The 12824-nt window shown below is 40.7% G+C and overlaps 1 protein-coding gene across 1 annotated transcript in view; it reads right to left on the bottom strand.

Annotated features, from left to right (window-relative positions):
* Positions 1 to 12824, bottom strand: part of EEFSEC (eukaryotic elongation factor, selenocysteine-tRNA specific) — a 439817-nt gene that overhangs the window by 357293 nt on the left and 69700 nt on the right. Inside the window, exon 2 of the mRNA XM_053720714.1 lies at positions 4965 to 5172. Coding sequence (XP_053576689.1) covers positions 4965 to 5172 — 208 coding nt within the window. The remainder of the gene's footprint in view (positions 1 to 4964; positions 5173 to 12824) is intronic.

Raw genomic sequence — 12824 nt, 5'->3', positions numbered from 1 at the left:
CATCTACCGATAAAAAAGTGCTGTCCAGAGTTTTGAACCCAAAAAAAAAAGCTTAGATGCCTTCTTTTTCCTTGTTCTGTTGCTATCTTTATTTGAAAAAGAAGGCATCTAAGCTATTTGTTTGGTTCAGAACTCTGGACAGCACTTGTTCATTGGTGGATGAATGTATCCACCAATCATCAAGAACAACCCAGGTTGTTCACCAGAAATGGGCCGGCATCTAAACTTACATTTTTGCATTTCAAATAAAGATAGCAAGAGAACGAAGACAAATTGATAATAGGAGTAAATTAGAAAGTTGCTTAAAATTAAAAAATTGGTTCAGTGTCCCTTTAAGCTAAAATCATCATTAAAGTGATTGTAAACTTCCTGAATTTAATGCACAGTATATACAATTATTCTTCAAAACAGGGGCACTTTAATGGATTACATTTTTATAAGATGCTAAAGTTGTAAAATATTTACCATTTTGTAAGGGTAAACATTGCACCGTTCCTGCGCCCACATCACATACTTCATTTAGCTGAGCAATGACGAATCCGGCTTTATCCAATTGTTGCGTGCCACACAAGCTGGACGCCATGTGGGGGACGCAACGATTGGATGAAGTCGGATTTGTCATTGCTCTGGTAAATGAAGTATGAGATGCGGGCGGAGGAACGGCGCAATGTTTACCATCACAAAATGGTAACTATTTTACAAAAAAAAAAAAAAGTGTCTTAAAATGTTTTTAATATTATAATGCCACTTGGCTGGCAAAGTTTTCTGTGGAGAACACTAGGAATGAATACTAGATTTGCACCCCCTCCCAATCTATTAGAGAGGAACACAAAAAGAATGAATAATAAAATATGTTTTAATATAATTTCAAATTGGGCTGATTTTTGGACAGTTCATATAATGGAGAAAATGATTAAGGTCCATGATCTGAAAACCATTAACTCCTTAGCAGCTAAAGGGTTATTTATGTAAAAAAAAAACACACATCAAATTAATATGAACAAAATTATGCCAGAGTTTAAGTTCTCACTAGAATGTACAGTCACTGGGAAATTTCTGGTTTAAACCTAATAACTTGTCACTAAAAATGGCTCCTCACAGGGTATAAGTTACAATGTCTTGTGAATGTCACAATTATAAACACAAGTAAAGAGTAAAGGTATCATTTGTATTTCACTCCCACAAACAGGCACAGTAAAGATTCAGTTTTACTCATTTACATCAAATTACACAAAATGTAATCCAGAAATGACCCAATTAACAAGTTATGCGTTTGCTTTCTGAAAATGTAAAACTTACCTATGTGCCTCCCCACATATAAATAGAACTGTCAAGTCTACAACTTCTAACTCAGGAATTCTTCATTTAATTACAAACCATCAGGGTACAGTACAGAGTATAAACTTTTGAATGAAGAATAAACACTTAAAGGGACATTCTGGTGAAACATTTGCATTTTCTACTTAGTAAGACACAGCAACATGAAAACTCATTGTGTTTAACACCAATAAAGTGGTTAAACGCATAGTTAAAGTGCTGTTCTGCAGCAGCATCAAACTGCTTGACCCAATCAGCAGCAGCAGAAGCCACACAACCAAAAAGTTCAGAGCGGGACATTGACTATCTGTTTGACCTGTTTGCAGGGGTTAAATACATAGATTTGAATTATAAATAGCAGATGTGCATTTGCCATTCATTTGTATTTTCAGAGCCGGATTTATTTATTTGTGTAAAAGTGCAACATAAAGTTCTGTGCAGATCCAGTTCTTCTGTGTTGCACCATTACAAATAAATTTTGTTCCGAAAAAAAACAAATGTCGCTACCCGCAGCCATTTTCGTGTTTGCTTATACAAATGACTGCCGAACGCACGTCTAATTAATAGGCAAAAAATAGCAAGCACTTAGGAATTAGAGCAGGCAATATTTGCACTAAAATGTCCCTTTAATCAAGGAATTTTACAGCTTTTTACATTTTAGTGAGAACTTAATTCCAGCTTTAACATACATGTTCTTGCTTACAAAAAAAACATTTTAATTTGTTCTTGAGCACATGTAAGCAAGCCTGAGCAGGTTTATATGTATACGGCTTTATTAAAAAGGGTTTTAATGTATTATTATTATTTATACTACAAGGATCAGGTTCCAGATGTCCTTACTGTGCTTCAAGAACTACATTTAAAGGACCAGTAAAAACAGTAGATTTGCATAATCAACAAATGCATGATATAGACAATGCAATAGCACTTAGGGGTCGATTTATCAAAGGCTTTCGCCAGCCTTCGACCCCCTACAACTGCAGGTTCTCACAAGAGAACCTACAGTCCGTATTTAACAAGTAGCGGTCATTAGACCGCTGCTTCCCTAACCTTTCGCCATCTCTTAGGTGGCAAATTTTAATCTCCCCGGTCTCGTCCCACCGGGAAGATTGACAGGTCACGCCTTCTTGTGATTGGCTGTGCGCGGGCAGGGGGCGGGAATGCACGCAAGCGCAAAATATCGCTCGTGCGCAATGCTGAATTACGGCAGTCGAATTCAGCCCGCCAGAGGTGAGCTGCAGCGGACAAGGGCAGGGATGTGCGCCCCTGTCCACCGCAGCTTCATAAATCGACGCCTTAGTATGAACTTCAAATGAGTAAACATTATTCTGACAAGTTTCAAAGTTATGGCGATTTCCACTCCTCCTGTATCATGTGGCAGCCCTCAGTCAATCAAAATGCATATACGTATAGTCTGTGAAGTCCTGCACATGCTCAGTAGAGCTGGTGACTCAAAAAGTGTAAAAATAAAAGACTGTGCACATTTTGTTAATGGAAGTAAATTGATAAGTTGTTTAAAATTACTGCTCTATCTGAATCATGAAAGTTTAATTTTGACTTGAGTGTCCCTTTAAATTACAAAAATCAGGTTCTGGAGTCAGATTTTTTAACTATTTAGAGACATAAATAAATTAAGATTTTGGCCAAGATATCCTCTTGTTTTTAATATTTGATAACTCTGCAAAGTTGATATGAAAAAAAAAGGAGATATTCTGTCTAGCAAATATTTTAATAAAATTCTATGTATCGTAATACAGATTTAGAAACACCAACGTTTCACAATGTTTTAGTGGATTAGGACTTCACAAATCTTACCAATTCGATAACAAGAGTATTTTGAAGAAAATAACTTTTTGCTATCCGTATTTATAATACAACCATGCAGCTTATAAAAATGAACACAGCAAATCATAACCATTTACCAAAATAAATGGAACTGTATGCTAGGCTTTATGTGGAAGTGAGAAAGCTACATTTTATTTGACTTTATTCGTCCTTACACCAGAGAACTGAGGGTTTGTACAGCCCAAGGGTTCATTCTTTTGTGAATCTGAACGTATTTAGGAATAAAGTACTTGCATAGTATCTAGCGCTAAAGTTTAATCATTTAAAGCCCAGTATCTAAAAATAATATTAAAAACATGGGTACTTTAAAGGGACACTGTACCCAAATTTTTTCTTTTGTGATTCAGAAAAAGCATGACATTTTAAGCAACTTTCTAATTTACTCCTATTATCAAATGTTCTTTATTCTCTTGGTATCTTTATTTGAAATGCAAGAATGTAAATTTAGATACCGGCCCATTTTTGGTGAACAACCTAGGTTGTCCTTGCTGATTGGTGGATAAATTCATCCACCAATCAAAAACTGCTCTCCAGAGTACTGAACCAAGAAAAAAGCTTAGATGCCTTATTTTTCATATAAAGATAGCAAGAGAAAGAAGAAATAATAGAAGTAAATTAGAAAGTTGCTTAAAATAGCAGGCTCTATCTGAATCACGAAAGAAATTTTTTGGGTTCAGTGTCCCTTTAAGTCATTAAATTTTACAAAAAGTAGCTTCTTTTTTAAATACCTACAGTTTAGTTACGGTAAACATACCGCCGATCCTCCACCCGCATCTTCTAATGTATTTAGCATATCGATGATGAATCCGGCTTCCTCCAATCGTTGCGTACCCCACAAGCTGGACGCCAAAGCGGGCACACAACGATTGGAGGAAGCCGGATTAGTCATTGATATGCTCAGTACAGAAGGAGAAGTGGGCGGAGGATCGGCGGTCTGTTTACCGTAATAAAAAGATAAGCGTCTTTGTAAAGTTTAATGACTTAAATTGCCCATGTTTTTAAGAATATTTTTAGATACTGGGCTTTAAGTCATTAAACGTTACAATCATTTTAAAGGGATATAAAACACAAAAATATTCTTTGGTGATTCAGTCGGATAATATAATATAATGTCCAATATTTTTCTATTATCAAATTTGCTTTGTTCCCATGATATTCTGTGTTGAAGAGATACCTAGATAGGCATCTGGTGCACTACATGGCAGGGGATAGTGCTGCCCTCTAGTAGTGCTCTTGCAAATGGATAACATTCTTGCAAAACTGCTGCCATATAGTGCTCCAGACACGTGCACGCTCCTGAGCTTATGTCCCTGCTTTTAAAAAAAAAGGTACCAAGAGAATGAAGAACATTTGATAATAGAAGTAAATTAGAAAGTTGTTTAAAATTGTTGCTCTATCTGAATCATGAAAGACAATTTTGGGTTCCATGTCAAATGCATAAAACTACAACTACACACATTATAGCTGTATTATTCGCACATCTAATCGCATTAGACTTTCCCAGAACACCTCAGTAAACAGTGTTCTGCGTATACTGGGTAGGAGTATGCAAATTAGCTATAGGATGCATCACCTTTGTACAAATTCCATAGTAAACACAACTCACACAACAGTTCTGTACAAGGGGTAGTTATGTCCAGCAAAAAACATACACGGTCAGATGTTTCCTTCTTGTTAGAACTCATCAGGTGAGTGTGATTTTCATTTGCATACCCTTACCCAGAATCCACTGCTGCGCGCTGTATATCTATTCACAAGTAGCTTCCCTAGAGTATGCGGTATTTAACCATTTCACAACTTACTTCGTGTTCTCAAGGGTCTTCTGCATCTTCTTAGTCATTTTGTCGATAGCCGCCTGCCTCTTGTTTTCAGGCAACAGGTCAGTTTTGTTCAGAACCACCACCATTTTGTGACAGGCAATTTGTCCAATGACCAGGCACTCGGCGGACTGCGTCTGCATTCCTTTAGTCACATCGATCACCAGCATCATCAAATCAATGATCTGCGCACCTGCAGAGGAGGAGAGGAAATGAAGTGTGGTCATTCTGCTGGGTCACATGATAACAGTGCGACTAGCGACCTGGCTCTGATTCGTTTATCTGTTGGTGATCAGTATTTCTAGTCTCCTTGCCCTACGTCTTCTGAGTTCCGCTATCCAATAAGTCATAACACCACAATATTGAGCTATAGGTCCAAACCAGGCCAAGAAAACCTTCTGATCAATGCTTCAAAGCAATGCTCAGCCCCAGTTTAAAGGGACATTTAACTATAAAAATTGCATACATACCCTTGTCAGAAATAGTGTGTGCGAAAAGTGTTAACTTAAACGGATAGAAAGATCGAAAATGAAATGTGCATGGGTGCATTTAAATTGGAAATAGAAGCATTTTTGCCATATACTTCAATTGTCAAAAATGCTTCTTGTAAAGGTTATTGCTGTTTTACTGCAGCATACACACATATGCTGTAAGGGCCTGTGCGCCAGTATTTAACCACACCTTCTATGAGAGCTGGAAGTGGTGTGTATTGCTTCTGGAAATGTAATTTGTGCCATATAAGATACTGCTGACTCTCTGAGAAGCCGTTTTGTTTGAATACTGGTGCACGTGCCTTCACAGGATATGTGCATATGCTGCAGAAAAACAGTAATTATTTTTACTAGAAGCATTTTTGCTAATAGAAGTATATTGCAAAATTGCTTCTATATCAAATTGCAATGCACCTATGCACAAATTATCCCAAGGGACATTCCACAGACATAGCAGCACTGAGGTAGATGCCAATGAACATTAATACAGCAGTATAAGATGAACTCCCTCCTCATTTCAATATAAAAAGTAATTTGCAGACCGTTCCCCCAACTGAAGTTGTCCCATATTCTTCAGTTATGTGTGAGAACAGCAGTGGACCTTAGTTACAAACCACTAAGATCATCAAACCTCCAGGCAGAACTCTTCTTCTAATTTCTGCCTGAGAGTAAAACAGTACAACGCCGGTACCGTTTAAAAATAACAAACTCTTGATTGAAGGTAAAACAACACTAAGTCACCGCATATCTCTTGATACTTCCTTTCTTGTCAAGAGTTGCAAGAGAATGACTGGGGGTGGCAGTTAGGGGAGGAGCTATATAGACAGCTCTGCTGTGGGTGTCCTCTTGCAACTTCCTGTTGGGAAGGAGAATATCCCACAAGTAATGGATGAACCCGTGGACTGGATACACCTTACAAGAGAAATGTATTCAAGCATTTACTTATTGCACTGTTACTTGTATAATATTATATTGTCCAGCCCCTGCAAAGCTATTGTAGCTATTGTGTTTAGTGGTACAACTGCACTCATTACACTAATATGATGCACAGTATATCTTAGCCATTTAAACAGACCATGTTCTATTATTAACCGCAACTCATCATAAGTGTTCAGGTTTCTTTAAGTAAATGTAATACCTATCGCACGTACACGTCGTTTGTTTTGCTGACATGAGCACTGCTGAGTACTTACTTGTGCACAGTTCGGTTGTAACTTCAAGCTATACACACAAAGCTTACAATTAGTGATTCAAATGCCCTTGATTGTTAAACACAATATAACGAGCAAAACATTTCAGAATACATTTTGCCAATTTATTGTTCCTTAAAGGGTCACTGAACCCAAATTTTTTCTTTCATAATTTAGATAGAGCATGCAATTTTAAGCAACTTTCTAATTTACTCCTAGTTTTCAATTTTCTTCATTCTCTTGCTATCTTTATTTGAAATGCAAAAACGTAAGTTTAGATGCCGGCCCATTTCTGGTGAACAACCTGGGTTGTTCTTGCTAATTGGTGGATACATTCATCCACCAATGAACAAGTGCTGTCCAGAGTTCTGAACCAAACAAATAGCTTAGATGCCTTCTTTTTCAAATAAAGATAGCAACAGAACAAAGAAAAATTGATAATAGGAGTAAATTAGAAAGTTGCTTAAACTTGCATGCTCTATCTGAATCACGAAAGAAAAAAATTGGGTTACAGTGTCCCTTTAACAAATATCCATGTTAACTTATTCTTTTCTATATTTTTTCTGTAGGTGAGTTTACCTTTGCAAGTTCTCTTATTTGTCATTATCCAAGGATAAGCCATAAAGAATTATTTATTAAAAAAAACCTGAGTCATCACAAGATAAGGTGGGTAGTATTGGATAGGATATAGGCTTTAGGTCGGCCTTGCAGCTGATCTATCCTGACCTGATTATTTGAGACACTTTCGTAAAAAGCTGACAACAGCAGCTTAGGGATTAGAAGAAATGAACCTTTTGAGAAAGATAAATACATTTATTGAATGATCACACTAAAGCAATTCTTATTTCATAAACAAAAGGAAACTACTGTGCAGATAGCACAATAAAGATACCTACCTACGTGCAGACTAAACTTGTGGCTCTACACATTAGTTAACTACTCACCTGCCAGAGAGCCTAGCAACATACTCCGTATCACACTCGCTTCTGCAGCCTGTGCTGATCACAGCGATATCTTGTTTTGGGAATTACGACATACTGAGATGGGCATTTATGATACCCCAAAGATGCTTGCTGTGCCAAAAACGGAAAGAAAAAAAAATTGTGCACTCTGGAATGAATATTAAAAAATATCCTTTAATGATTCTTATTAAAAGTTACCAGTTTTGCACCCTCTACTGGAGCTTCCTCACAGACTGACAGTGAGACACTTTGTGCCTACATGCTGGTAACTTGTATTGTTTAATATCCATTCCTGAGTCTGTACAGTGACTTTTTCATCTATTTGCAAATTGATAGACGGCTGTTACTTACTGTCGCAATAATTCAGTGCACCCCCAGTCTGGTTATACTGTAGCTAGGCTGGAACAGAGAGAAGCGGCTGAAGTGTCTATATGCAGTGCGGAGTATCACCCCACGGGTCACTATGGCACACAATGTTTATACACCAGTTCTTACCCCACATGTGTCACTATGTCACACCCTACTGATACACCCGTTATCCCCTCACACAGGTCACTATGTCACACCATGCTGATACACCCGTTATCCCCTCACACAGGTCACTATGTAACACCATGCTGATACACCCGTTATCCCCTCACACAGGTCACTATGTCACACCATGCTGATACACCCGTTATCCCCTCACGCAGGTCACTATGTCACACCATGCTGATACACCCGTTATCCCCTCACGCAGGTCACTATAACATCATGCTGATACACCCGTTATCCCCTCACACAGGTCACTATGGTACACCCTGCTGATACACCCGTTATCCCCTCACACAGGTCACTATAACATCATGCTGATACACCCGTTATCCCCTCACGCAGGTCACTATAACATCATGCTGATACACCCGTTATCCCCTCACACAGGTCACTATGGTACACCCTGCTGATACACCCGTTATCCCCTCACACAGGTCACTATGGTACACCCTGCTGATACACCCGTTATCCCCTCACGCAGGTCACTATGTCACACCCTGCTGATACACCCGTTATCCCCTCACACAGGTCACTATGTCACACCCTGCTGATACACCCGTTATCCCCACATGCAGGTCACTATGTCACACCATGCTGATACACCCGTTATCCCCACATGCAGGTCACTATGTCACACCATGCTGATACACCCGTTATCCCCACATGCAGGTCACTATGTCACACCATGCTGATACACCCGTTATCCCCTAACGCAAGTCACTATGATACACCCGTTATCCCCTCACACGGGTCACTATGTCACACCATGCTGATATACCCGTTATCCCCCCACACGGGTCACTATGTCACACCATGCTGATATACCCGTTATCCCCCCACACGGGTCACTATGTCACACCCTGCTGATACACCCGTTATCCCCTCACACAGGTCACTATGTCACACCATGCTGATACACCCGTTATCCCCACATGCAGGTCACTATGTCACACCATGCTGATACACCCGTTATCCCCTAACGCAAGTCACTATGATACACCCGTTATCCCCTCACACGGGTCACTATGTCACACCATGCTGATATACCCGTTATCCCCCCACACGGGTCACTATGTCACATCATGCTGATACACCCGTTATCCCCCCACACGGGTCACTATGTCACACCATGCTGATATACCCGTTATCCCCCCACACGGGTCACTATGTCACACCCTGCTGATATACCCATTATCCCCCAACCCAGGTCACTATGTCACACCATGCTGATACACCCGTTATCCCCCCACACGGGTCACTATGTCACACCATGCTGATATACCCATTATCCCCCCACATGGATCACTATGGCAGACCATGCTGATACACCTGTTATCCCCCCACACAGGTCACTATGTGACATCATGCTGATACACCGGTTATCCCAGTACACGGGTCACTATGGCACACCCTGCTGATACACCCTTTATCACCCAACACAGGTCACTATGGCACACCCTGCTGATACACCCGTTATCACACAACAGGTCACTATGGCACACCATGCTGATACAGCTGTTATCCCCTCACACAGGTCACTGTGTCACACCCTGCTGATTCACCGGTTATCCCCTCACACAGGTCACTATGTCACATCATGCTGATACACCGGTTATCCCCTCACACAGGTCACTATGTCACACCCTGCTGATACACCGGTTATCCCCTCACACAGGTCACTATGTAAAACCATGCTGATACACCCATTATCCCCCCACACGGGTCACTATGGCACACCCTGCTGATACACCGGTTATCACCCCATACAGGTCACTATGGCACACCATGCTGATACACTCGTTATCCCCCCACACGGGTCACTATGGCACACCCTGCTGATACACCCTTTATCACCCCACACGGATCACTATGGCACACCATGCTGATACACCTGTTATCAACCCACACACGGGTCACTATGGCACACCCTGCTGATACACCCATTATCAACCCACACAGATCACTATGGCACACCCTGCTGATACACCTGTTATCCCCCAACACGGGTCACTATGGCACACCCTGCTGATACACCTGTTATCCCCACACACGGGTCACTATGGCACACCCTGCTGATACACCCATTATCAACCCACACGGATCACTATGGCACACCCTGCTGATACACCTGTTATCCCCCAACACGGGTCACTATGGCACACCCTGCTGATACACCCTTTATCACCCCACACAGGTCACTGTGTCACACCCTGCTGATACACCCTTTATCACCCCACATGTGTCGCTATGGCACACCATGCTGATACACCCGTTATCACCCCACACGGATCACTATGGCACACCCTGCTGATACACCCGTTATCCCCCCACACGGGTCACTATGGCACACAATGCTGATATACCAGTTATCACCCCACGGGTCACTATGTCACACCCTGCTGATACTCCCGTTATCAACCCACACGGATCACTATGGCACACCCTGCTGATACACCCGTTATCACCCCACGGGTCACTATGGCACACCCTGCTGATACACCCTTTATCACCCCACACGGATCACTATGGCACACCATGCTGATACACCTGTTATCCCCCAACACGGGTCACTATGGCACACCTTGCTGATACACCCATTATCAACCCACACGGATCACTATGGCACACCCTGCTGATACACCCTTTATCCCCCCCACACGGATCACTATGGCACACCCTGCTGATACACCTGTTATCACCCCACGGCCCACACGGATCACTATGGCACACCCTGCTGATACACCTGTTATCACCCCACACGGGTCACTATGGCACACCATGCTGATACACCCGTTATCCCCCCACACGGGTCACTATGGCACACCATGCTGATACACCCGTTATCAACCCACACGGATCACTATGGCACACCATGCTGATACACCAGTTATCCCCCCACACGGGTCACTATGGCACACCATGCTGATATCCAGTGACACTTTAGAAATACCATTAGTCGTAACTGGTTATAGTAACCAATTTAGACAAATCAAGCAAATAATTCATAAACATTGGCCAATCATTTGTATCTCAAGGAATATACTTCCAGCAAACCGAGGGTAGTATTTAGGAGGGCTCCCACGTTGAAGAACAAACTGGCCGCTAGTAAAGTTGTGAGGGACAAGATTGGTAGCCATAATTATAGTATAGGGACCAATGGGACCTATTTGGGTAATTTTGTACCAAGATATGGAGCATTTAAATGTATGAAACCGAGGTGCAATATGTGCAAAGTCGTGAAAAGCGGAACCAATACATTTTCTTCTAATCAGACAGGGGAACAATTTAAAATTACAAAAAGGTTGTCTTGTGAATCTACCTATGTTGTATATCTCGTGAGTTGCGTTTGTGGGGTCCAGTATGTAGGGCGCACTGGACGTACCATCAAAAAACGATGGAGTGAACATACCTACAATATTAAAAAGAAATTCTTGAAACACAGTCTCTCTAGGCATTGTGCTTATGCACATAAAGGTAGTGTTAAAACACTCTCTATACTACCTATTGAACAGATATCTCGCAATAGTCATAATGCTATGCTCACCCTACGGCGTAGAGAGACTTACTGGATCCACAAATTACACACTCTGGCCCCTGATGGCCTCAATGAATGTGTTGATCTAGCAGCATTTGATCTATGAGTGTCAGTTTTCTTTTTTATGGATGGGATTTCACTATTCTATCGTATTTGTTTAAATGTTTCCCTGATTCACTTTATATATTGGCCGGATACGTTTCATTGGTCCCTTTTCCCTATGGGTATTAAGGGAACCTACATGTTCTTCTCTCACACCTCTGCCCATTGTAGTATATATGTGGGTATGCATGTGTAGGTGTGTATATGTGTATATATATATGTTAGGTATATATATATATATATATATATACACATGTATCTGCACCATATGAGTCCACTAGGAGCTTGTATGTCTCTCACTGGTATGTGTAGGTATTAGTGATTATTCAACACCACTTGTATTCCATTAGAGATAGTCTCAAGTTGTGAGTACTTTGCCATATTGGATATGGCTTACTATACACTTCTTGTAGATTGGTAGCACCCCCTCTCTTGTCCCCCCTTATATGAGTTGGCTATTAATCGACTGGCCATAATTGCTGGTATTATCTAGACACACTTATAGCACAATGAGCTGTATTGATGTTATCCTTGAAGATCAATATGGTATTACTGACTATATTTGATAGTTTAATTTTTGCTGCTTCACTTTAATATGTATTCAGATTACTATACTCTCCTGTTTCCACCACAGATCGATTAGTCAACATATTTTAGAACATATTGATCTATTATTAGACATATTTCGATTTGATTAGTAAGCTGTCATTTGTCATGCTAGGTGTGTTGATTGTGATCATGGCAAATAATTTCTTTGATTACATGGAATAATCTTTCAGTGGATTAACTACATCTGTCGATATCCTTAGGATATACATGGTTAACATGGAGCTCCATTGGGTTGTATTACGAGAGTTCAGTTGGATTTGTCTGCCAGTTCTGGTACTGCTGCTGTTATTGTGGTATTATTGTATTCACCACATTATATTATTTATATGTTGGGGATATGTATGGTTTGATATCCCTGCCCTAGAAACTTAGGTGAGTATACCCCTTTAATATCATATATTCATCAATGTACTTTACACACG

Source organism: Bombina bombina, chromosome 7 (assembly GCF_027579735.1).
Source record: "Bombina bombina isolate aBomBom1 chromosome 7, aBomBom1.pri, whole genome shotgun sequence".
NCBI classification, from domain to species: domain Eukaryota; kingdom Metazoa; phylum Chordata; class Amphibia; order Anura; family Bombinatoridae; genus Bombina; species Bombina bombina.
The sequence above is the reverse complement of the archived record's forward strand: the minus strand, read 5'-3'. Positions and strand labels throughout refer to the sequence as shown.